This window comes from Agaricus bisporus (assembly GCF_000300575.1).
Source record: "Agaricus bisporus var. bisporus H97 unplaced genomic scaffold AGABI2scaffold_6, whole genome shotgun sequence".
NCBI classification, from domain to species: Eukaryota; Fungi; Basidiomycota; class Agaricomycetes; order Agaricales; family Agaricaceae; genus Agaricus; species Agaricus bisporus.
The window spans coordinates 655,957-675,324 of NW_006267369.1; the positions used below are offsets into that span (position 1 = coordinate 655,957).

Genomic DNA, 19,368 nt, shown 5'->3' on the forward strand with positions numbered 1-19,368 from the left:
ATGGCAATGCAACCCCAGGGCCGAACATGGTAGCTTCCACTCCTTTTTTGGACAAGGATCAACAATAAACTGTTTGCTTTTGTTTCGGCGCCTTCCCTGATAGTGACAAGGCCCTTTTTGTCCCTGCGTCGATATAAGCATGGCCGCTATGCTGTGTTGCTCACCCCCACTCATTGACACTGCTGCGCAGTTTCATAGAGGACCGCCCTCGACTCAGTACCCACAAACGCCCCTGTGACCTCCTTAAGTCCGTCTCTCGCTGATTATGCTGAATCAAAAGCTTACAATTGTCTCTTTTAGCGCTATTATATCTAATCTTTTAATTTTTCTGAATGATCATGCAGACAATAATTGATGATAGAGCTATGAGCACCTCGCGCTATTCTTTCCTCACTCGGCCCCCGCCTCCTCAAAAGCAGGAACCCTCTAGGGCCATTCCTTCTCCACCTGTCCCCATTGCATCATTGTCCGCTACCAATCCTCCTGCCCGTCGTCGTGCAAGTACTATTGCAGCCTGGGCCGCTCTTGTCCAGCCTGGCTCTCCTGCTCCGACATCTCCTTATCGTCGTCTATCTGTCTCCTCTATATCTCGCGTCGGCAAGCGTCCCTCCGTCTCTCATTCTCGTGCTTCATCTTCTGTCTTATCCGGTTTGGTTCAACCACCTTCTACCGCCCAGGATATCACAGTTGACCTCTCTGCATTTGGCTATACTTCTGTCTTTGCTCCAAAAATGCCACCTACGCCTTCTCCCCTTCTTCGTAAGACCACTACGAAGAAGTCCTCTACACCTGTTGTTCAGCCCTCTTCCCCGAAGAAGGCAAGTCATACGATCAAGCGCTTCCGTTCTTTGAATATCCTCCGCCGAAAGAAATCTGCGTCTCAGCTCGCCCTTCCTTCACCTACTACGAAGGTCCCGTCTCGGGCCGAGACCATCGCTAAGCATAATAAGGCGCACAAACCCAACGTCCGCCCTCCACCCCTTGCGAATGACATTGCACTCATGCAATTCATTGATGGTGGTTCTTTCGAAAGTAACACCAAAAGGCTCATGGAACACCGGGCCCTTGCTACCGGTACAAAAACCGGTGTTGATGATGTTTATAGAGATGGCAAAGGTGGCGTTTGGTTAGACCAAGACGAAGAAATGGAATATGCTCACCTTCTCGGTGCCGATTCCTCTAGTGGAACTTCTCCCGCTGAAATCCCATGGGTCAAATTTGGTAGCGAGGATGGCATCTCTCCGCTGAAGACTGGAATAGTCGATTTGGCGGGGTTAAGGCGTGAAAGCGTTTCGACCCATGATTCGGATCTCGATCCGGCCTATCTCGTATTGCCCATTGAAGATACTCATTGTGGACCCGAAGACATCGTACTTTCGTACAACATGCCCCATGATTCACCATTCAAGAGCGACTCGCCGGTTGTACCGGGTTTGAGTGTGTTATCCCTTCCCTCTCGTCCTAGCCGTGCAGCAAAACATTTACGTAAACCCGAGTTTCTTGTTGATGTTGCCGCCTTCGGTCCTCGCTCTCCTGCAACCCGCAAGTCACCGAAATGTTCAGAACATCCTTCCAACTCGAATGCTGCCCGACCTGTTCGTACTCCCAAATCCGCTCGCTTTTCTTCCACGTTCGCTTTTCCACCTAATTTGGGTAAAGGCCAGAAAGTGAAGAGAAGACCTGCACCATTGAAACTGGCTCCCGTCGATGCAGGTTGGAAGAGGATTGAGCCCTCAAAAATGCCCCGATCCGTCGTATCTGATGATGTGCATATGTCCCCGACGCCGGCAGATGCTGTTGTCGAGGCTTCAACGGCCCTCGTGCATGAGGTTCAACCTCAAAAACGAGGGAAAGTCATCATCGCTTCTTTGAACCCCAAGGATGATTTGGCCGAATGTAGAGAGTTGGCCGGTAAGATGATGAGTAGAAGGGTTGACGATAATGACGCCGTCAAGAATAATGTTCAGAATCCCGGGAATGTCGGGAAGAGGATGAAATTGGGACTCGGTGGAATATTCGGGAGGAAATGATTTTTTCCTCCCAGCTCTCTCTCTCTCTCTCTTTTTCTACCGGATTTTGCTTTGAAGGTGCTGGATCACTCCTTCAGATAATGGATACCCACTTGTGATATTCTCAAGTATACCCGGAATGATTTACGAATAAGAGCAGTACTTACTCTCGGTACTGCTCTTAAATATGTATGTATGCCTTGGATAAACCTATTATGAACGACATCTATACCCTCTCTACATTTGTAATCTCTATGTTCAAGTAATAAAACGAACTTCTATGTCCTTAAGTCGAAGCATGGCGCGAAAAAAAAAATCCATTGGAATGGCCAACGTGGGGATCGAACCCAAGACCTTCGCGTTATTAGCACGACGCTCTAACCAACTGAGCTAGTCGGCCATGTCAAGCTGGCTTTTTGCCACCTGGACGATGAACCCCGGCCCATTGAATGTTCAACCCAACACACTTCGGCCGTTTCAACCGTTTCCCCTTTAACCATTCACCAATCTCATATACTCTTTCCAAACCACTCTCGTCCCGGTTGAGATTTCATCAATGTCTTCATCCACTACTATGAAGCAAGGCAAACTGAAATTTGCGAGTTCCAAGCATACAGCGTCGGCTTCTGGCGCTAAGAAGGGGCTTGCGAAGAGCAAAAGCGTTGTCAGGTCAAACGCTGAGGGAACGGCAGATATCAAGGAAGAAGCGAAGAAAATAAGTATCAAACCACGGTCATCAAGCAATAGTTCACTACTAGAACCGACTAAAAGCGACACCAATGATCAACCATCATTGGAACCATTACCGCACTTGAACATCAAAGATCCAAGGTGGAGGAAACTGTTTGCCGATGCGAAAGCGAAGAGAAATAGACAGCCTTTGAGTATGTTTGACATGAATGTCCTCGAGAGTCTAGACTCTAATTGACTGTTTTTATCACAGTTCATTGCACTGGTCAAAACGAAGTTCATCAGATTCTGCGAGTGTTCGATTTGTATGATATACGTCTATGAATGATGTTGTAAATTTACTGACATTGTCATTTTTTGATAGGAATTATGATTACGGACCATGTATCGGCGTTACACGTTTAGAACGGTGGGAGCGCGCCCAGGCTATGGGTTTGAATCCACCGTTGGAGGTACTGTCTCGCTTGAACAGTTTGTACATTAAGCTGAATAATTTCTCTAGATTCGTGATATCCTTCTCACTAGTGAAGGTGTGGCAGACGAAAGTTACTCAGAGTGTGTCTTCTATGGCGAAGTTTAAACAAGTCTGAGTCACATGGTGAGTGCTGTCTGCTGACAACATTTAGCCTTCGTTTGATAGCATCGAAGTTAGTGATAACTGCTTTATGATTGTGCTTCCATCTTCCAGAAATTAGTCAGAGGCTATGATTCTTTGTACACCGTGGACCACCGTCGAACCGCTTGGAAATTTTTTGCCTCCTATGGCAATGCGAGCCGTTATGCGGGTGTTCTATCTTTTTTTTTTCCTGCTTCCTGCGCTTGCGACTGCGATTATTGGGGAACGTACCTGGAGAATATGTTCAACTAAGTTCATGTGTATCTACTGAGCAAGCCATGAATGGCTGTTGATGAAGCTGATAGACATAACTTGTGCATTGGTCACCAAGTAATTGATCGATATGTGGCAGTTGATTAATTGATTGATGGGTTTTAGTCGACACCTGAACACATTGCCCGTATTGGCCTCTCAAACATCATAAAAGCTACCAAGAATGTTATGGGGTACCCCGGAAGCCAGATCAGCCCCTGTCGTCTATTCCTCTTGTTACCGTCCCTGTAACTGATATTCCCGCTGGTATGGCTAAAGAAAGCTACGTCGACGTCCTCGTGATTGGTGCAGGTCCTACAGGACTATTCGCCACAAATGCTCTCGTGAAAGCCGGTGTCAACGTGAAAGTGATAGACCAAAGGTTTGAAAGGTTCGTTACTTGTGGGCGCTGGGCGCTGAAGGGGAATTTTCAGACCCATAAAAGTTGCTGCTGGCCAAGCGGACGGCATTCAGCCTAGAACGTTGGAAGTTTTAAAAGTACGTATAGTTCTTCGTTCTCGATGTGGGTGTCGCGTCTCACCATTACTTATTCCAGAGTTATGGGCTTGTCGAGAGACTGTTGAACGAGGGCAACCAAATGCACATGGCTGTGCGTATATACGATTTAAATGTTATCTCTCATCTGACCGGTTGTCCCAGGCTTTCTATAATCCAAGTCCGAATGGTGGTATCGAGGTTTGTCAACGTATTCAAACAGCTGACATAGATTTTAACTCTCATGATTATCACATAGCTTACTGAACGAGTTCCTGACACGACGGCGCCGACCGCCAGATACCCTTTTGAGGTCTATTTATCACTCAAGAGCGGATGGCGTAGTACTAAATTTCATATGTTTTCTTAGGTTACGCTACACCAAGGCGCTATTGAAAACATCTTTTTAGATTCTATGGCTACCTCTAATCTCTCAGTTACCCGGCCATGCGTTCCAACGTCAATTACTATCAGTGAAAATGAGAAAGAACTTCGGGATCCTCAGGCACATCCCGTGAAGGTACGTTTTTGGCATTGCCTTCACAGGCCGTATTGATATTTATTGCTGCCGGGATATTGATAGGTTGTTGTACAAAACCTCGCCCCTCAGGATGGCGAACCTGACACAGAAGTCATCCATGCTAAATTTGTTGTTGGTGCTGATGGTACGTCGTGATCATGAATGATCGCCACAACGTTCTTGTTTACGGGATCGAGGGTTCTGATGCACGCGCTTTCTTCGAACAGGTGCGCATTCATGGGTACGAAAAGCCCTCGGCATCAAGATGGAAGGGGAACAAACCGATTATATCTGGGGTGTTGTAGACCTCATTCCCGAAACCAATTTTCCCGATATGAGGAACAAATGTGTGATACACTCGGAGAAGGGATCTTGTTTAATCATTCCTAGAGAAGGTGATGGTGTGAGATTGTATATTCAGTTGAGCGATAAGGGTGCCTTGGACTCCGGAACGGGACGAATCGATAGAACCAAGGTGACACCCCACAAGTTGTTTGAGGCAAGTAGTCCCATGTTGGTGAAAGAGATATTACTTATGATGATGGTTCATTAGGTTGCCCAGACGATATTGCAGCCTTTTACGATCGAGACACCGAAATCGTTTGACTGGTGGACGCTTTACATCAGTGAGTGGTTTTTAAGGCCTCCAGAAATCATCGTTTGATTTTGAATGTAATACAGTTGGCCAACGTGTTGCATCGAACTTTTCGATCAACGAGCGCGCATTTATTGCTGGAGATGCTTGTCACACTCACTCACCTAAAGCTGGTATGTAACGATCCATACGCGCTTGGTATGTTTACCTCATTTTAGAATACAGGCCAGGGAATGAACGCTGGCATGAATGACTCGCATAATCTCGGTAAGTCACATCAAAGTTATTGTCAATGTCATGCCGTTTTTCTGACTCTTTGCAGCCTGGAAATTGGTTCATGTGTTGAGAGGCTGGGCCGATATCTCTTTATTGAAAACCGTAAGTGAAGCGAACGGAGCCTCTAGACTGGCACGCTGACTTCGATGTAACAGTACGAAGCAGAAAGACGAGCGTATGCTCAAGATCTGATCAATTTCGACAAGAAATTTGCAAAATTATTCTCTACCAAGCCCCAAACCGAAGATGATCAAGATGGAGTGACCCATGAAGAAGTCATGCAGTAAGATATTTCCCATCTACATTTCTTTAATCCCTTGTCACTCACTATGATGCAAGTGCATTCCAGATTTATGGTTTATTCACGACAGGTATTGGCATCCACTACACCGGAACATCTATCGTCGATACAAAATATCAATCCCTTGCTTCGGGGCTTGTAATCGGACAACGTATCCTTCCACAAATATTCCTCCGTGCAACCGATTCGAGACCCTACGAAATTCAAGATTTGATTATCTCCGATACAAGATTCAAAGTTCTCGTTTTCGTCGGTGATACCGGTGATGCGAAACAACGAGATAAGTTAAACAAGTTGGCAGAAGAGATGAAAGGCGTTCTGTCACCTCGTGCACCTGGAGGGGACGTCTCAAAGCTGTTCGATATAATGACTTTTGGTACGACCAAGAAGGAGAAAGTCATTTATAACGATGTACCCCCTTTCTTCAGAACTCATTGGTCAAAGTAAGAGTTTTTCATTTTTGCTTTCGATTTCGAGAGCTGACGACTTTGGAATTTTTAGGGTATTTATTGATGATGTTGACACACTTGGAAAGATCGGTGGAAATGGATACGAGTATTACGGTATTGATAAGAAGGAGGGGGCTATTGTTATTGTGAGGCCTGATGGATATGTCGGAACAATTGCACCTTTCAACGGGACCGAGCATCTCAAGAACTACTTTGCCAATTTCATGAGCCAGACATGATCTTTAACTCTATATACATACCACTATACTTTCATTATTTTAGTATGATTTTCTTTTTCATGTGGATGCTGGATGATATATAGACATAATGATATACTGCGCTTTACAGGAGTGACTCTTTCCGGCGGGTGCATCGATGAGCTGGAGTTGTACACTACTGGAGGAACATAGGCATTTCCACCGGTTATGTATATCACACCAATTTCTTTCATGTTCGCCCGTTTTAAGATTCAATGCATACATATTTATATTACAACATAACTGCCACTCTCGTCCACTAACAAACAAAAAAAACGAAAAAAAAACATCCTACTATGGTTTTTTTCTAGGAATCTGCGGAGCCTCAGCACTATCCAAAGGTACCCGCCTCGGTCCAGCTCCAGAAGCACCACCACCAGCTTTCTGTACACCTTTGGTCATCATCGCTGTCGTACGACCAACACCACCACCCAAAGTCGACTTAATCGTTGATTTCCCAGTACCAGCAGCAATAGCCTTCTTCCCGTTACTCGAAGACGCCGTTGCCGCATTCGTCAAACCCTTCTTCTTACTATTCTCCTTCTCAATTCCACCAGCACCAGCACCAGCACCACCAGCACCCGAACGTAATGTCCTTCCTGAACTCATCTTCACATCCTGCTTTCCTTTATTCCCAACTGTAGTCGCTTTTTTCTTACCTGCAGTAGAAGGTTTCTTATTATCAGACACTGCCGTCGTAGTCAATTTGACTCCTGAACTCGACGACGACGATGACGACGATGACGATGAAGAAGAAGTTGTTTTCTTCCTACCACCACTATCAACACCATCCCCTTCAACTCTCTTTCTCTTTCTCAGTTGCCGTTGTTGTTGTTGTTGATAAACCGGCATTTCCATATCTTCCATACCATCCGGAGGAGATTCGATACCAAGTTCAGCCGCAAGCGACATTCGCGGAGGTTCCGGCGTTTCCACTATCATCTTATCATCATCATCATCATCATCATCATCATCATCATCATCATCATCATCATAATCTCTCATCTCCTCCTCCCTCCCAAAACGTAAATCGTCTTCAGCTATAGTCGTCATTTCTTCAGGTGGCGTAATGGGAGAGTTACTAAGCATGAGAATTCGACTGAGAGGACTTGGTTTTACGGGGGAATACGCATGAATCATACGAGATGCCAAAGGCTTCGCTATAGGAAATGGTTTCCGCATAGGGGTCAATGAATCTGGATTGCTGAAGATTTTATCTTCTTCAGTAGTCATGATGATGGATTCCGATTCCTCTGGCGGTACATGCATATCAAGGCTATCATTACCCTCAAAATTCGGAGGGGATATCAACTTTGGCGGGAGGATAGGTTTATTGGGTAATGAAGCATGAGGAGAGGGTGGTGGGAGTACGAATGACGGTAATATACTCGTCCCAGGTTTGAAACTGGGGAAAGACGGTGCCGCCATTGGTGGAGGAGGGGCCAATGGTAATGCTTGAGATGGAATGATTTCGGTTTCAAATGGAGGAATGATGTCGGGTTTAACAGGTGTGATAGATGATCGTCGAGATATGCGTGTTGCAGATCTTCGTGGTCTCTTGGGTGATTTCTTGATTGGGGAATGCACGAGAGCGCGAGTTTGGCTCACTTTTCGTGGATGTTTACGATGTCGAGGTGGTGGTGTGGGTGGTCGTTGAGGTTGAAGTTGTGAAGAGTCTGAGGGTTGAGGTGGGTCTTCAAGCATCTGCTGGACTTTCCATGAGCGTTTCTCGTTCAGCAATTCATTCTTCTCGGTCTAAGAATATGTATCAATTTTTGTCCTGGTCAGAGACTATGGTGTTACCTGAAGAGCAGCTCTGTCTTTGCCAAATTTAACCGTATCCCTAGTGAACTTCTCGCGTTCTTCGTCTAGTTCTCTTTTGGCTTCCTCGAGTTTTTCGCGTTCCTCGTCCATCATGGGCACAGTCATCTCTGAAGCCTTCTGGTGATCGACGGTGAGTTTGTTAAGCATGGCTTGCGCTTCAGCTGCTCGGCTACGGGATTGTTTACGAGATTCGGCTGTGAATTTACTACGTGGGTAAGGAGGAAAAAGACGTAAAGACAATGGCGGTACCCACCTAGTTCTTCACGTAAGAGCGTGATTTTCTCTTGCAGACGCGTGATTTCGTCTTGTTCTGATAGGGACATCTTGATAGAGGTCGAGGGTGAAGAGACAAGATGTTCAGGGAGGGCGACAAGGGTGTCTTTCAAGGAGGTTAGGATCGATGACAAGGTGTCGTGGGCGAATGTGGGCGGATGCATGGGGAATAGATTTGTGAGTGTCCAGACAGGGAGCTAGGAGAGAAGAGTTGATACTGGGAATGATGATGAGATAAGAGTAGTGTATACCTCTTCATCTTTCGGGGAGATGAAACCGCGGACTTGGTGTACTAAAATTTGGACTTGGTTCACAATCTTCACGACAAGTCTGCGCAGACGCATGGTCTCTTCGATCAACTCAGTTCTGGCTTTCTCGGTCTCCTCAAGCGTACCCTCGAGATCGGTTTGTGGTCTGAGTAGCGACCCTTCCAAGGCGGGAAGGTTGGTACAATGCAAACCGGCGGGTACGGATGAAAGCTTTGCTTGGGAATCTGCGATCTTGGACCATCTCTCAGTCATTCGTCCGAATTCCTTTTCTTTCTTCCTGAGTTCAGTCTGATGGGTGGCGCGGATACTTTGAATGGAGGTTCGCGTGCGTTGAAGTTCGGTTGAGGTTTGTTTGTGAGCGGCTTCAGCAGATTGCAAAGTTCGTTGGGTCGCACTTGATCATAGGAGTGAGTAGATATGATACAGGGCAACGATAGAGCATACGTGAGTTTCGTCTTGTAGAGATGCACTTCTTTTTCCGCGTTTGCAGCTTTCTCCTTTGAGGTTCTTTCCATGGTAAGAAGTCGTTCGTGATCGTAGGTCAATGTGCGGAGTTTGGTAGAGATTTGCTCCGTCCTGGACATATCTTCCTGGAGGAGGGTGAGGCTGTCGTCGACTAAAGAAAGACAAGCGAACTCACTACTCGTTGGCCCAGCATCCCAAGCAGACATTTGACGACTCTGTCCGAGTCAGTTCCCGAGAGGCCGTCGAGCGATAGGCCGGGCGAGGGGACATAACCGTGTGCGACGAGCTGGGCGTTGACATAGTCGAGACTGGAGGTGGAGATGTAGGACTCTGTCGAGGCCGAGGGTGAGTCTGGCGAGAGCTGTGTGTTGTTCCAGTGGATGCCCTTTGGTGGCGTGCCGGCCATGTCTGCGCCTCAACTGGGCTGCGCGACTCGAAGATGCGTTACGCGCCTGCTCACGTGATGTCAGAGCAGCTCGGGGTGCACTGATGAGGCCCAGTTTCGTTTTATGGGACCCTGATAGAGATAGAGGACGGGTATATATGCACTCAAGTTCGTTGAGCGGGCCAGCGCGGCCCCTGAATATGAATGCCCGGCTGCGCAGTGTCGGAGCTGGGCTGCGGGTCTGTGAAATGAGCGGTTACATAAGCAGATAATTGGGCTGGGTTGCTGCCTGCTTCGCTCCTCCTCCGTGCACTCCTGCCAATGCCTGGAGTCACCATCCACCCCTCCCCGCCCACTCTCCCAGGTTTGAATCCGCTGTTATCCCGTGCGTCCTCATCACCACAGTCACCGTCGTAGACCATTGCTAAATCTGCCTTACAGCTTTGTCCGACAAGTATACGCCCCCAGCTACCATGTCCGTCGTCGATATCAAGAACAGAGCCAAAGAGTCTGTCCGCAAAGAGGCCAGCAAGGGCTCTGCAGTCTCTCTTATTCACGTAGCCAGAGACTTCATTCTCCGTGCAAAGGAGAAAGAAACCAACGGCGATCTCCATGGCGCTTTCGAAAATTACATAAAATCTGCAACACTCCTCAGGATGGCCATGGACTCGTCAGAGTTCAAGCAGGAGAAAGGTAAAGGTGTCCTCCGTAAAGCTGTTCAGGATTTCCTCAGTGTAATCATTTACATTGCTCTTCCTTCAATCTATGTAAGCTGATTGCCAAGCAGGGAGTTGGAAGCGACCTGAATTCAAGAACGCAGAGCATCGAGGAAAGAATCAAGTCTTTCGAGTCCACCAGGCCCTCGTGCGTTCATTATCCTCCTTCTAAAGGTTCTCTACCATGTTCAATCTCATACAACAGCAATGTTGACTCCGATGATAAACCTGTAAATCAATCGTCCGGCGGCTCTATAGCGGATCGCATGCGTGCCCTTCAAGACCATGGCCTTTCTATTTCCTCTACAAAGCGGCTCCCTCGAGAAGTTCCCAGTCTACCTCTCTCGTCGCCACGACTCCCATCTACGTCTACCCTGCTATCAAGTCCACCCCCCTCCACTTTAACCTCTCCCACAGTGCCATCTCATAACCCTGCCTCGATTGCTGCTTTGGGCCCTCCGCCGTCCCATACTTTTGTCCCAACTTCTTCTTTGGGGCCTCCATCCCCTCCATCGTCCCCTCCGACTTCACCACCCTCGGATGCCGTCGATCTCTCGAAATTTGCGCACAACTTCCCTTCTATCCATGAACTAGAGGGAACACTCGATTTTAACCTTCCTTCAGTTCCCACCAGTATTAGTAGTAAACCCTCCAAGCCCAGTGTGAAGGACGTTCAAATCGGTGACCTACCTTCACCTTCGTCGTCCCACTTTGGAAATCTTGCCCTACACATCGAAAGGCCATCAAGTACACCAATTACACCGACCTCCAACGTTTTCCACAGCCGCCCCACATCTCCAACTCGTGTTAATGCTCCTCATAAACCATCCGGACTTTCTGCTACCGCCACTGCCACAACCGATGCTGTTCCACCGACAGCTCCAAAAATCCCGATACCCCATACCAACACTGCTTTCCCCAAGGATCTGCAAAAATATATGCATGATCATTCCGTACTCGTCATTGATGTTAGAAACAGGGCCGATTTCGATAAAGAACATGTCAAAGCGCAGGCAGTGGTTTGTATAGAGCCAAGCGTCCTGTTGAGAGAAAAGTAAGTATTGACACTCTTCGACCTCGACTTCCTTTGACGTTAATTACTTGCCATCTAGTGTGACAGCCGATGCATTAGAAGATTCGATGGTCATTGCACCCAAGGGCGAAGCTAAGCTGTTCTCACATCGTGACCAATTCGACGTTGTGGCGGTTTGTGACGAGTCTTCAACGTCGTTTGGTTCAGACAACTCACCATTATCGATCCTCGTTCGTGTCATCAATGAGCAAGCATTCCGAAAATACTTGAAGAGAATGCCAATGCTGCTTGTCGGTGGTCTTGAGGGGTGGAGACGTGATCTTGGGGAGAGTGAAGTTGTACATGCGGGTGAATCACAATCCATATCATTGCAGCATTCTGGTTCTTCCGCCAGTCCCAAGATGGTCAATCCAACTTCGTTCATGAATGGACTTTCTTCAAGTTCAACATCGGGGTCTGCATCAAGTGGACAATTTTCCCCTTCTATACCTTCCAGTTCACCACGTCTACCAAACCACCTTGGGAATCACAGGTCCGCGATGTCTTTGGATCAGAACCCTTCTCACACAAGGTATACTGTTCATTTGAATCTAGTGGATCCCCTATCTGAGTCATATCTAGATTGCCTGCAGAAGCTAATCATACTGGAGGTACATTTAATGCTGGCGCTAATAGCCTCCAGCGTCGCCCGGCAATGGTAAGACTTAGCATATCTCAAAACGTATGTATTACCTTCAACTCTGTCCTTATCCATTTTATCACTGCTATTAGGGACCCGCATCACCGTCAACGCTCACGAGCGGCCCATTCTCTCCCATTTCGTATCCCCAATTCAACCGGCCGAACGCCTCAGCTTCAAGTTCGGCACTCAATTCTGGAGGTAGCGGGTTCATGACACCTACAGAGCTCAAGTCTCCTCCCCCTGCATCACTCAATCTCTCATCAACAAGACGGCGTAATGATTATCTGGACCAATCTCAAGAAGCACTTTCTAGCTACAATAACCATACTTCTTCCTCTCATATCGATTACCCCGAACTATTACCGATTCGTCCACCACCGGCTGCGGCGTCTTCGGCACTTGAAAGACAGGATCAGAGGCCTCGACTTCCACCCAAACCGGATTTCGGACAACCGCCTCCTAACGGTATGATGAATGGTGGTGCGGGACCGAATGGTGCACCAAAACCACCGAGGATTGAAAGTGATTATCCAGTCACGTATTGGACGGATGTTCAGATTGGATTATCTGGGTTGAAGAATCTGGGAAATACTTGTTACATGAATGCTCCGATACAATGTTTGAGTGCGACTGTACCATTCTCGAGGTTTTTCAATGGTGAGTTTGTGGATGTTCCGCTCGTGTGGCTCTTGACGCTTTATATGTACTGTAGAAAACCGCTGGAAAAATGCGATTAACTACACCAATCCGTTTGGTTCAAAGGGCCGCATAACAAGTGCTTTTGCTAAGTTATTGTATCAAATGCGGGGACAAGACTTGCCCTATGTCACACCGATTGAGTTTCGGGTAAGCAGTATATTCATTTGTTTTCACGTGAACCCAGCCTCTAACCCTTCGTCCCGGGTAATCTTTGAATCAACCACCATTCAAACAGAAATCGATATGTCAGCTACGGTCCCAATACGACAATTCTGATCAACACGACTCTCAAGAATTCCTGAGTTTCTTGATGGATGGTATTCATGAAGATTTGAATCGCGTGATAGTGAAACCTAAATGGACGCAAACACCGGAACAGGAAGCGGAATTGGAAAGATTACCCCCATTGATCGCTAGCGAGAGGGAATGGAAGGAGTGGAAAGCCAGGAACGATAGTATAATTGTGGATTATTTTCAAGGGCAGTTTAGGAGTCGGTTACAGTGCTTGACATGTCATCAGGTACGTTTTTCGATCGAGATGCAAAGTCCGTTTTGCTCATTGGAGGGTTTGTTGGATTGATAGACGTCGACGACGTATAATGTGTTTTCGATTTTGCAGCTTCCGATTCCTCATGGGAGGAATGGACGGGTGACGATTGAGAAATGTTTGGATGCGCTTTTTAATGAGGAGATATTGGAAAAAGATGATGCGTGGTGCGTGCAATTTTAAAAAGATTATGTTTCATGATAAAAGGGCTCATTGGATATGATGTGTCGTGTCTCCTCGTGGATTTCACGTGTTTTTTTTATTGGTTTGTTTGTTTTGTTTTCCCTTTCTACAATTCACAGGGATTGCCCCAAATGCAAAACGAAACGTCGAGCATCCAAAACACTTTCATTAGCACGATTACCACCGGTCTTACTCATCCATTTCAAGAGGTTTGAAGCCAATGGTCGATTTTCAGACAAGATTGACACGTTTGTTGAATATCCGATGAAATCGCTGGACCTTACGAATTATATGCCTGCACCTTTACCTCCTGGTGCTGACAAAAGTGAATTGAATGGCGGACTTCCCATGTCACTGGAGGATCCTCGTTCTCAATTACCGCCCTATCGTTATGATTTATATGCTGTTACGAACCATTATGGAAACTTGACTAGTGGACATTGTAAGTGCTTCTTTATGTTATCAAGAATATGTGTAAGTGCTAAGAAATTTGCCTTGCTTCTTTGTAGATACCTCATTTGTGGCGTCGCGCGGTGGATGGATGTATTGCGATGATAGCAGCATCAAATCTGTCGAACCTAAATCTGTCATTGTGAGTTTTTGTTGATGGTTTATGTTATTGTGTAATTGTGATCGTAAACTGACACTCTCAACTAATAGAATCAAAAAGCATATGTACTATTTTATAAGAGGGTCCGATAGAGACGAGGATCCCTCTTCTCTTTCATTAATCTTTTTCATCTGGTCAAATCTGCCTCCTTCTCGCTTGCTACAATCGTTGTCTTTTTTTAATCTTGTATTCTAACGCTCGCATTATGATTCCCCTTCATTATTATTACCACTTGATGATATTTTTAGGACTCCTAGACTTGAAAAGAAGTGAAAAAGAGGAGAAGAAGAAATAGAAGTGGGTTTGTAACGTTATATTCTTTAATTTTTTGTTTTTTTTTAATTATAAATATAAAAAAACAAAAAACTTCGAACTTATACAATTATACCCACACCTCTTGGATTGCCGAGGTTCTCCCCTTCGGCCGCTTCGAAATGACATCTGTGACAGAGATAATGATCTGGTTGTTCCGGGGTAGGGTAAAATGCGGGAGAGAATTGGGTATGGCATTGATAACATTCTGGACCGGTGGATGGAGTGGATTGAGGTGTCGATGCGTTTGAGGATGAGGAGTCGGATCGGGCGTGTAAGATGCTGTCTAGTCTTCGTGCTTTACGCAGTAGACCATGGGCGTGGCCTACTTGTGCCTGTTTGTAAGCCTGGGCGTAAACTTGAAGGGCTGTCTGTAAACGATGGGTTTGTTAAACGGGGTGAAGAAATTAAGGTTTTTCCGTAATTTGATATGGGAACGAACCTCGCCACCGTCGTTTGCCTCGCATATATCATAGATGGACCTTCGACTATGATCATGATCCTTACATGAGACGATAGCATTCATACAACCTGTCTCTCCCTTGAAGTTTACGGTAACCGTAGTATCACGTCGACTACTCTTAATCTTAACAAAGATCAATATTACTTGATATTGGAAAGATGAAGATTATAACATACCGGCTGTATTTCGAAACCGAATCTGTGACCTTGTTTCCATGCGCAAGAGGCATGGTATTCTTTCGGACAATCGCAACATCGTATCACGGCTCCTTCTGAAACATTACATATGCTACACGTCTGTGTGATAATAACAACGAGTTACAATTAGTCGATGATTCATAATTAAAAAATAGGCTGCGGAGTCCGCTTAGGGGCTTACGGTTGACCAGCGATGATTGGAGATGATATTAATACCTTCAACTAGCCGTAGCCGATTCGCTTCGGAAAAGGTTGTTTCGGGAGAAAATACAGCACACAAGATGTGGGCCCAGCATTGCTGCTCCGTCTGTTTGCAGACGCGAAGAAAAGAGTCAGCCGGAGGATAAGGTTTCTTTTTCCGGTCCTCAGCTTTTCCTCTTGGGCATAAGACGCAGTCAGGGTTCTATGTGTTGTCCGGGTGCGTTTCATAGGGATACACAAAGGAAAAGATAAATGATCAGATGATAAGCCCTTCTCCTTTAAACCCGACTTTTGACTTACGAGAGATGCTTCTTGGGTTTGGTCATTGTCACAGAGTTCACACGTCCACTTTTCAGGTTTTGTTGGGTCGAGAAGAACAGCACCACAAGACCCTACAGTTGATCATCATCGTAAAATTATCCAATGGGCGAGTCAATTATAGTAAGTTCATAGAAGTGTGCCGTAGCCGGAAAAAACTTACCAGCGTGAACACGAACTTCACATTTCTGGCATTTTAGGACCTTACCTAAAGGTCCAGTTCTAGTGCACGCCAAACAGCGTACTTGGGGCACTGTAGATATTGGCGGTGGTGGCGTTGACTGGACCGAAACCGATGAAACTGAGGTCTGCCAATGGAAAAAAATTAGTAGTGCCCATGGGAAAACACGCAAGCCACGGAAACACGGGGCAAGCACGTCTGATCCCATCGATGCGATGATATATTGTGATGCATGCGTGAAAACGCCGAGGAACAGAAGACTCTCACCCTTATTCGCTTGGCTGAAGTTCCCGTCAAGGGTGTCCCTTCACGCTTATCAATAACCCTTGATTTCTGAGGAGGAGGCTGTTCGTCGCGAGACGAGCGCACAAACGTCAGGTCCGCATATCTTCGCCAATTCGTCCCACATGTGTCACAAAGGATATTGCTGGACAGACCCTTGGGAGCTTTCCACCATTTAGCGGTTTCGCGAGTTCTACAAGCACCACACGTTGGAGTCTTGGAGGCTGGCTCCGCAACAATGGAGTTTTCGTCATCTGAAAGTCCAACATGCTGCCCGACCGAGGCGGCCTCTTCGTCACTTTTATAACGACGACAAATGGGTTTTGGTGGTTCTCCAGCTTCTTTGATGCGTTTATGCTGTTCCCCTAGTTTTTGGCTTCGAAAGAAAAATAGGTTGAGTTGATCGTGAGATTGTCACCGATGTTAAGAAAAGGCACCTCTTCCAATGACCGTAAAACCGAACAACTTCCGGTACTGTACGACTGACGACCTCGTCCCTTACAGCGCGAAGTTCGGCATTATGATGCATGATGGCATCCTCGAAAGTGACAACCTCTTCCCTACTCCATGGCTCATCCTTGTAAGAAGTTTCCTCCTTTGTCCACTAAGCAACCGAATATTTAAGGTTTTGTGCCGGCAATAAACGAAGATCACCAACCTTGTCAATCCGCACGGCATGTTTCATACTCACCGCTGTAAACGGACGAGCAGCTAATGCGGCATCAGAAAAGCGACGGATAACCTCGGTTATCCAATCGACATTAGTTTGGAGCTCTCGATTGTTCGTCAGACTTCTTTTGCAGGCTTCCACTGACGTAAAGAGAGGATGGAAGGGAAAACGTTAAGAAACATAATAACTTGAGCGTTAGAGTGGTTTACCTTCAGCAACTGCTCTCATAAAGGAGGACATAGCAAGATCAATCCCAACACGATTGATGTCACTCATAGAAAGGACGGAACAACAACGAAAAACAGACCTTCAGCTTCTGTCAGACTGTTGATGATGCCAAAGACCTCAACAGTATTATCCCCACCTCGCTCGTCGATATCTATGACAATGCAGGGAAATCACGACTCCTTTAGTTCTTCGGTAAGCGTACCGACGATGACGTAGCACTCACCAGGAGGGTGATTATATGGGTCTGGAGCCGGAGGAACATTCGCCTGGTATTTTGGACCTTGACGAGTTGCCGTCCGAGGGAATATCAAATCTTCTGGGTCTGTAAAATATGGGTCACAGAGGTTTAATTTTAACCCCATTGGTAAGCAGATTGATCGCACCCAAGGTATCTTCCGCAACTGTATACTGCCTGATGGGCGTCGAATTTTGGAAGTCCGAGACGGAGGAACCAAAGATCATTGGCAGACTTACCCAAAATATCTAAAGGGCCACAGGTTGAAGTGCTTAGCCGGAAAGTTCTCTTCACGTTCCGCTTGGGCTTTATCCTTGCGGGGACGTCCGCGTCCCCTTGCCGGAGGCGCATTCGTCTTCCGCGGGGCGGATGGGGTAGGATATCGAACATCATGACTGTCGACCTCTTCTTCATGTTTACGGGAGCAGGGAGCGCAGGTCCAACCATACCCTCTGGAAGGCTTTGCATGTAAAGGGGGCTGGACACAGCCCATGTGAAAGTACTTCTTGCAACGATCACATTGAACGGTGTCAGCACTTCATCGAAAGAAGTTTAGCGATAGTCAAAGTCACGTATTATGAGGTTGATTTGATTGAAGGGTTTTCGGAAATGAACAAGATTCATGACTATCTGGGAGTAAAAACAAAGAGAGGTTATTCTCACCTCGGACACCATGCTTCGCACGTGGCGCACAGGCGCAAATTATCTGTGAGGTCTGCGACAACCTCCTTCTCGGCAACAATGTATTCATATCGTGATGTCAAAACCTCGCGTATATGGTCAGGTACTGAATAAGGTTGAAATGTGAACGTTAGTGAAAAAAAGCAATACGGAACGCGATTGCCACTTCGGTACACGTACTATTTCGAACATCAGTGGATTGAATTACTTCGAATTCCTTCTTGATATAAGGATCGAACAAACGGTTGAAGTAAAATCTGTCTGGTCGTTTCTTCCATCCGGCGAGGTCCGAAATTTTGTCTCTATGGACAACGTAGCATTTCCCGCGTAGTTGATTGATGTCGCATACCTCAGAATATATGGCAGCGAGAAGGAGTCGAGAGTCTGAGACCGTACGATCGCTTACGTCGCCGGGACGATAATACCAGGCCAGACGCACTCGAGTATAATGAAACTTTTTGTTCTCGGGACCTTTGGGTGCATCTTCGGGGGGAAGAAATTCCATTATACGGGCAATGGAATATGGCGTGCCGTCTCGTGCCTCCCAAGTCGGTGAACAGTATACATGGTCTGTAAAAATATGTGAGGGGTTGTATATGCATGCTGGGGGGATTTAGTCTAGTGGTGTACCATTGATTTTGACTTCTTCGCCGTTTTTGAGGAAAACAGGATGAGCCATTGTTGTAGGAATTTGTGTGACTGTGGCGACTTGGAGCACTAAAGTGGAACCAAATGGTGGAAAAATATACAAAGACAAAGAAGACGCAGATCGGATGGTAAATACGAGATACGGAAGTATTGATGGGGCCTTTCGAATCAGTTTCAGCGAATTTGAGCGATGAATGGTCGGGTGGAGGTGCAAGAGAGGAAACAAGATAATTGACACTCCGACGGCACATTGATCCCGGAATAGCACAATTTCAAAATGACTCTTGTCTAGCCACGACGAGGACCACAGGTGGGTCGTGCAGTTCTCATATTTAAAGTAAGTCGTATCCGCTGATCTATCTAGGTAATACCAGGGTTTCTGATTGAACTCGTACTCGGGGTTGGGGAGTTTTCCACCGAAACATCACTAAGAATAGATGAAGTCAGGCCCCGTTACATCCCCACCCCTACACCATGCGCGCCTTGAACGGTGAGGCGACGAGGGCAACCAGTCGGTGCCGCAGCACAGAAGCAATGCTAGATCGGTGGTTTGATGGTAAATTACTCTACGAAGAGAAATCATCGGCGTCTGTTTCAACGGGGCTAAAAAGAATCCAGGGTCAGTGGGCGGTGTAGATTCGGATGCATCGAGGTTCAAAAGAGTGCTGAAGGTGGCCAATGCGTTGCCGGAAGCTAAAATGTGGTGATCCTGTCTGATGCTTGGACTTTTTGAAGCTAGGGCCAACTTCCGGGCCAGAAAAAGGCAGAACAGTCACCTGCTGTCGCAGTAGTGCGACGCCGGCGAT

At 46.6% G+C, this 19,368-nt stretch overlaps 6 protein-coding genes and 1 non-coding gene across 7 annotated transcripts; 4 read left to right on the top strand and 3 right to left on the bottom strand.

Annotated features, from left to right (window-relative positions):
• Positions 1-171: 171 nt before the first annotated feature.
• AGABI2DRAFT_193133 (hypothetical protein) lies at positions 172-2,296 on the top strand. Its single transcript, XM_006461673.1, has 2 exons — positions 172-247; positions 301-2,296. The coding sequence occupies exon 2, from the start codon at positions 333-335 to the stop codon at positions 2,028-2,030; it is 1,698 nt and encodes a 565-aa protein (XP_006461736.1). The 5' UTR covers positions 172-247; positions 301-332; the 3' UTR covers positions 2,031-2,296.
• Positions 2,297-2,335: 39 nt separating this feature from the next.
• AGABI2DRAFT_t63 lies at positions 2,336-2,409 on the bottom strand. Its single transcript has one exon. It is a non-coding gene; the product is annotated as a tRNA-Ile (tRNA).
• A 62-nt stretch (positions 2,410-2,471) lies between these two features.
• On the top strand, positions 2,472-3,638 carry AGABI2DRAFT_136660 (hypothetical protein). The gene is made up of 5 exons (XM_006461674.1): positions 2,472-2,893; positions 2,953-3,004; positions 3,064-3,151; positions 3,202-3,297; positions 3,348-3,638. Exons 1-4 carry the CDS (start codon positions 2,584-2,586, stop codon positions 3,277-3,279), a joined length of 528 nt encoding a protein of 175 aa, XP_006461737.1. The 5' UTR covers positions 2,472-2,583; the 3' UTR covers positions 3,280-3,297; positions 3,348-3,638.
• Positions 3,639-3,788: 150 nt separating this feature from the next.
• AGABI2DRAFT_185850 (hypothetical protein) lies at positions 3,789-6,442 on the top strand (the record flags this gene model as incomplete). Its single annotated transcript, XM_006461675.1, has 15 exons — positions 3,789-3,949; positions 4,002-4,056; positions 4,124-4,177; positions 4,228-4,263; positions 4,322-4,375; positions 4,433-4,582; positions 4,646-4,727; positions 4,810-5,081; positions 5,136-5,208; positions 5,264-5,350; positions 5,403-5,444; positions 5,500-5,555; positions 5,609-5,736; positions 5,793-6,197; positions 6,256-6,442. Exons 1-15 carry the CDS (start codon positions 3,837-3,839, stop codon positions 6,440-6,442), a joined length of 1,794 nt encoding a protein of 597 aa, XP_006461738.1. The 5' UTR covers positions 3,789-3,836.
• Positions 6,443-6,677: 235 nt separating this feature from the next.
• AGABI2DRAFT_178771 (hypothetical protein) lies at positions 6,678-9,697 on the bottom strand (the record flags this gene model as incomplete). Its single annotated transcript, XM_006461676.1, has 6 exons — positions 6,678-8,215; positions 8,264-8,478; positions 8,538-8,754; positions 8,809-9,220; positions 9,271-9,416; positions 9,467-9,697. 6 exons carry the CDS (start codon positions 9,695-9,697, stop codon positions 6,755-6,757), a joined length of 2,682 nt encoding a protein of 893 aa, XP_006461739.1. The 3' UTR covers positions 6,678-6,754.
• A 302-nt stretch (positions 9,698-9,999) lies between these two features.
• AGABI2DRAFT_205603 (hypothetical protein) lies at positions 10,000-14,238 on the top strand (the record flags this gene model as incomplete). The annotated part of the gene is made up of 13 exons (XM_006461677.1): positions 10,000-10,061; positions 10,118-10,410; positions 10,464-10,540; positions 10,598-11,446; positions 11,505-11,996; positions 12,047-12,122; positions 12,197-12,764; positions 12,820-12,953; positions 13,042-13,326; positions 13,390-13,520; positions 13,656-13,978; positions 14,046-14,128; positions 14,197-14,238. Exons 2-13 carry the CDS (start codon positions 10,150-10,152, stop codon positions 14,236-14,238), a joined length of 3,321 nt encoding a protein of 1,106 aa, XP_006461740.1. The 5' UTR covers positions 10,000-10,061; positions 10,118-10,149.
• An 8-nt stretch (positions 14,239-14,246) lies between these two features.
• AGABI2DRAFT_205606 (hypothetical protein) lies at positions 14,247-18,737 on the bottom strand. The gene is made up of 17 exons (XM_006461678.1): positions 18,545-18,737; positions 18,095-18,484; positions 17,897-18,020; positions 17,473-17,769; positions 17,382-17,410; positions 17,222-17,320; positions 17,078-17,149; positions 16,980-16,988; positions 16,759-16,910; positions 16,538-16,704; positions 16,086-16,476; positions 15,801-15,945; positions 15,620-15,711; positions 15,300-15,521; positions 15,098-15,217; positions 14,901-15,044; positions 14,247-14,829 (listed from the first exon to the last, which is right to left on the bottom strand). The coding sequence occupies exons 1-17, from the start codon at positions 18,591-18,593 to the stop codon at positions 14,521-14,523; spliced, it is 2,811 nt and encodes a 936-aa protein (XP_006461741.1). The 5' UTR covers positions 18,594-18,737; the 3' UTR covers positions 14,247-14,520.
• Positions 18,738-19,368: the final 631 nt, after the last annotated feature.